This window comes from Pinus tabuliformis, chromosome 9 (genome assembly GCF_031772625.1).
Source record: "Pinus tabuliformis cultivar Carrire ecotype Pingquan chromosome 9, CPIR1, whole genome shotgun sequence".
In the NCBI taxonomy this organism is placed as follows: Eukaryota; Viridiplantae; Streptophyta; class Pinopsida; order Pinales; family Pinaceae; genus Pinus; species Pinus tabuliformis.
The window spans coordinates 442,769,637-442,774,861 of NC_142307.1; the positions used below are offsets into that span (position 1 = coordinate 442,769,637).

General features: G+C 41.3%; 1 protein-coding gene across 1 annotated transcript; it reads right to left on the minus strand.

Annotated features, from left to right (window-relative positions):
• Positions 1-573: 573 nt before the first annotated feature.
• LOC149149059 (AT-hook motif nuclear-localized protein 20-like) lies at positions 574-1,203 on the minus strand. Its single transcript, XM_089442373.1, has one exon. The coding sequence runs from the start codon at positions 1,201-1,203 to the stop codon at positions 574-576; it is 630 nt and encodes a 209-aa protein (XP_089298499.1).
• Between the last annotated feature and the right edge of the window lie 4,022 nt (positions 1,204-5,225).

The window sequence follows — 5,225 nt, forward strand, 5'->3', positions numbered from 1 at the left end:
TCATATTAGAAAGAAACGATCTGAGGATTAACTATGTCGCAATATGATTTGATGAAAGTATAGAAAAAAAATACATATATCCTTTTTTGTTTTGTATACTTTTTTAAAATCATGAAATAACTTTATTTCATATCATTGAATACAAAAATCTGTAACATTACCAATAAATAAGAAATATGTATTCACTGTAAAGCTACAGCAATCAAGTTAAATATGTATTCACTGTAAAGCTACAACAATCAATTAACTTGCACTGTACACAAAAGTCAAAACAATTCATCCTATTCATCCTATCTTCATTGCAATAAGGTTTCATTATGATTGTCCAAATTTTTTTTTGTTTAAAACATATAATCTCAATAATGTCAAAACTAACCAAAAAAATATCAAAATTAGTTTCATGGTAAAGAAACGTGCTGAGACAATAACCCTGAAAACAGTAAAGACAAATCTAAAAAATTCACTCTATATATGCCCTTCACCACCTGGTCGTTCCAGACAAATCTAAAAAAGTCGCACTATATTTGTCTACCTTTCTGCTTCTGTCAGATCCGACTGGAACAATCCACGTTGCTAAACCTGCGCAGGCTGGACGTTCAGCTGCTCCTGGTGGATGTCCGCGACTGTGCCCGCCATGAGAAAGACGCGGCCGAACGCTAGAAGGCTGTCCATCACGGTTCCTGCCACTATGGCACCAGTTCGCACGTCTTTCAGACTGACGGTGATTTCTGTCGCTTGCTGGTTCTCGGTGGTGCGGGGAAAAGCTCCGGAGATCGATAAAATATGCAACGGTCCTCCATACGTCACCACTGCCGTTGGATCCGCCAGATTGTGCAGGGTGACATTCCTTACCATTCCGTTGCCGCTGAGAATGAAGAGTCCCAGCTGCCGTCCCAGTGTGAATGTCTCCAAAGTCATCCTCATGTCTTCCCCACTTGGGATCTCGAAAAGCCTTGGCACAAGAGCCTTGGCCTTATTTTTGGAGCCTTTGGGCCTGCCGCGCCGCCTTGGCGTCACTGCCCCACCCTCTCCCGAGCGTTCGTCATTGGCCGTGACTGGGGAGTCACTGGTTGCAGGCACAAGAGGCTTGGGCCTATTTTTGGAGCCCTTAGGCCTTCCCCGCCCCCTTGGCCCTCCCTCTGCCGGGCATTCGTCATTGGCCGTGAGTGGGGATTCACGGGTTGCTGGATCAGCTCCGGACATCATGGATGAGGTGCTCATATTTTCACTCAAACCTCTGATAGATACAAAAAGGCCCTTCACTCACTAGCTCTGAATATCAATTCTTTCGTTTCAATACGTGTATATATAATGTTTACCCAATTCTGATTTTTCGTCCTCCACTTACGTGGTCTCAAGTTCTGGCCATCCATACATGTTTCAATATCACATATAAATAATTAATCAATGATTTTGAAGTAGAAAGGTGATCACTCAAGTCATAAAGTTGATCTAAAAGGTACCAAGTCAAATGATGGAATAAATTGTACTACACAAATGGGAGGGACTCGAAAGTGAACAAACAAATTCTGATGCAAGCCCGACGTCTTCACCGACCTGCGTGGTACATTTCTACACAATGAGAATAAATGATCTGAAGTTGACCATGTGAGAAATTGTTTGATTACTGGTCATTGATGTATACCATTAACAAACACGAGACTACTCACTCATAATGATGATGAGAGCCAAGGTACCCAGTACAATCTAACAAGTGTGAATAAATGAGATGAAGTCGAACACTTGGAAGAATCTATCAATCTAGAAACAATGATGTTTTCCCACTGTCGATAGCGAAGGAGTCTACCAATGATGACTGCAAACCCTAAGGTACTCCCAAATGGACTCTATACCTTGTTCTGAGAAACATTAGTTGAAGTTTATGGGAAGAGATCTGTTGGAAGGAAGGAATCAAGGCATCTTTTATCAATCCACCGTGAGTGTAACCTGTAGGCCAATAATGTGGAAGGATTCAGATGAATAAAGATGTAGTAACCCAACCGCAGCACGTTTCCGGCATACACAAGATGTAGCTAGCACATGATAGAAACTCTCTCAACCAAACAATAATGAAATCTAACACAGAGGTGAGGAATCAACCAATAGGGTTGAATAGAAACCAAGGTACTACATGAATCCCAATGTGTGATAATGAAAGATGACGTCAAACAGAAGCGAAACCACTGAGTCAAAGAGTCATGATACTTGTCGATGTTGAGCACAAGGTGACCAATCAATAATCAAAATAGGGCTAGGGTGTGGCTCTAGATCCACTCTGAGAGAAATTTCTCGTAGTCGATAAGAGCAATACCAAGCAACAAGAAGTCAATGGAGACCTTTTCAAACCATCACGAGCAAAGGACCACATAGCTGATGTGATAATGAACATGACTCTCACTACGAGGGACGACCAACTGAAAAGTAGGTCAAGAGACACCACAAAAAGGCCAACTCGTGTTTACTTCCCTTGAATAAGAGCACGACTCAAATGTGACTACATGGCGGCATATAATAACTTTGTATAAGTTTTGTGATGGAGGAGGCATATGCAAACTCTCTGTATGAGTGGAAGAGATAACCAATTGGAGGAGTACTCACTCAATAACATGGATAAGGCTCTCCTAAGTCAAACTAAAGCCCATCGCAATGGAGAAAAGCCTTAATTTTGAATGCTTTGTTCAAGGCTGAAATGACTGAATCTAGTTGCCATCAATTATGGAAATAATATCCCTTTTCCACTCTTTTTGGAATATATAGTTTTTTGTCTTTTTCATATTTATATAGCGTGAAAAAGAATTAAAGAATGCTATAGTACAGTGGAAAGAACAAGTGTCCAAATACAGATATGCTAGTTCCTTGGAGGGGAACATTACTATGGTCAATGCAAGGTGATGAAACTCATGAGTGACATTGAAAGGAATGTTCTTCCTACGGGTAAGACGGTGTCAAGTTGGAGAGGCTAAGTGATTGCAAGGTTGATTTTGGAAAAGACATGGTCAAAAGGTGGCTTAAACATGAGTCCAACTTAAGCTTGCTTAAGGAAAAAGGGTACAAATGATCAACATGCAATGCAACATTATGACTCAACATAAAGGAGCCACTAGGGTATAAAGCTAGAAAATTAGCGAAGAAGTAAGAGATTGAGTCTTCAACGCATAAGTCATGGCGGCACTATAGAGGACTCCCGAGCCTAAGAACAAAATTTTAGCATTGGTGCCAAGTGACAACAAGGTACTATCTAGGGCACCGATGATAAGGTAGGCTCTACCACACATGTCATGACAGTTCTAAGCAATGAGAAGTTTTTGTGTCATATCTTGGTGGGGTCAATCCTAAGGCCAAAATGGGAAAGGAAACTGATAAATGCACAATGCACGTGAAAAACCTAACCGATATGCTAGTTTTGAGAACCAATAATTTTCAGAGCGGATCAAGCATAAAAAATGTCCAAAGGGGAAGTCTTTAAAGTTGTGTAGACATAATTAGGAACACTAGACAAGAACTTAATACATCCCATATATAAACTTTAGATAGAAGCTTGTGTTATAGAATACAAAAATTGAAAATGCATACCTTATATGTACAATATGGTACAAGGAACCACACACCCTTGCAGTTTACGCATAATAGTTCTTCAGGACAATCCCCTCACATGGCCAAGGCCAAGGACTCCTTTGGTAGTTAAAACTCATGGCCTCAAAAACTTCCTCGTGTGAAGGGAAATCAACTTCCAAGAAATCATGAGAACTCGAAGGATCAAAAGAGGGAATTAAGTTGTCCCATATCCCTATAGTTTAAATCACTCGGTCGACTACGGGGACCAAGTCCTCAAAAGGAAAAAAATAGTTCTAAAGCTCCTTCTCAGAAGCAATTGAACATTGAGGATTCAATGTCACATAGCTCACTCGTGGTGAGGTAGAGTCTACTTGAACACTTGGAACAAACCAAGGGGTATTCTATAGTAAATTCAAATTACGGTGGTGCTTATCAAATGCTAGCTCATCAATAGTGACAATATTTCCGTTATGAGGAAAATACATCTCTCAAAAGAGTGAAGACACCAAAACATTCATAGCATAATCATGCCCAAGTAGCGTATTAAAGTCTAGAGGGAAATCAACCACCATCATATTAATAAAAACAATCGTCCGACCTAAAGTAATAGGTGATTAAGGAAGAACACCTATAGATTCACGAGGTCTTCTATTATAGGCTAACAATTGATTGTGAGATGCCAACAACTTTGGAGAACCCAAAGTTTTCCATGTCAAGGAGGATATAATACTTGCAGAGGATCCTTCATCCAGCATACATCGGTAAACGTTTGTGGAATTAAGTCTAACCTTTATTTGGAAAGGTACAACCGAAGGAAGAGAAGGATCAACAAGATTATCCTAATCAAAGGAGACAATACTAGAACTTGGAGTGGGTACATTCGGAGAGACTGGAATGTCCCTGTTACACAGTAATTTGTCACTGTCTCCGTGTCAGTAACCCTGCTGTGCCAAGAATTCAAAAATAATCAAGTTCATGCCTTCTGAACTGGCCCAAAACCCACTTTTCTAAAGTTTTCCTCATCACCGCGTCTGTTTCTAAAATATCCGCGCTGACCGGCGGCTCTTAGTATATTCAGTGCGCTGCCAGCGCGGAAGCACATCACTTTTCCGCGCTGGTCGCCAGCGCGTCTCTGCTTGTATTGAGTCGCGCTGACATGACCTTCCCAGTTATCGAGGTGCGACGTCAGCGTGTCAGTTGCCTTATAATCCGCGCTGATCCTGTTTAGGCGAATTTGTTCCAACAGCCAGCCTTCCAGATTATTCCAGGCTTGGTTGTTGGCTTTGTGAGTATCGACTCCCTTCTATGGCATGTCTGTTCGACTCTTTGCAACCACTTCCCTCAAAGATAAGCTCATCCTTCCACCTTTTTAGGAGGCTCCTTCTCCTATATAAACTGCCACCATTACCATGAGCAGCTAGTTTGGAATAGCTTGGATTGTGCAGAGCTTATAGTGCTCAGATAGCTGCTACTATAGGTGTTTGGTGTGCTAAGTGTGGGAGTGATTGATAGCTTAGGGAAGGTTGTTTTGTGTTGCTAGTGTGAGAGAGAGTTTCTTGTCTTGGGAGAATCATTTCCAAGGGTGAATGCTTGAGACGCTTGCTGACTGGCCCCTCCTGAGAAGGATACCGACGTTAGAACATTTGGTTGTACTCTTCTCTATTTTGATT

What these genes read in the sequence shown, in the direction of transcription:
- LOC149149059 (XM_089442373.1), bottom strand. Translation starts at nt 1,203, where the DNA reads ATGTCCGGAGCTGATCCAGCAACCCGTGAATCCCCACTCACGGCCAAT.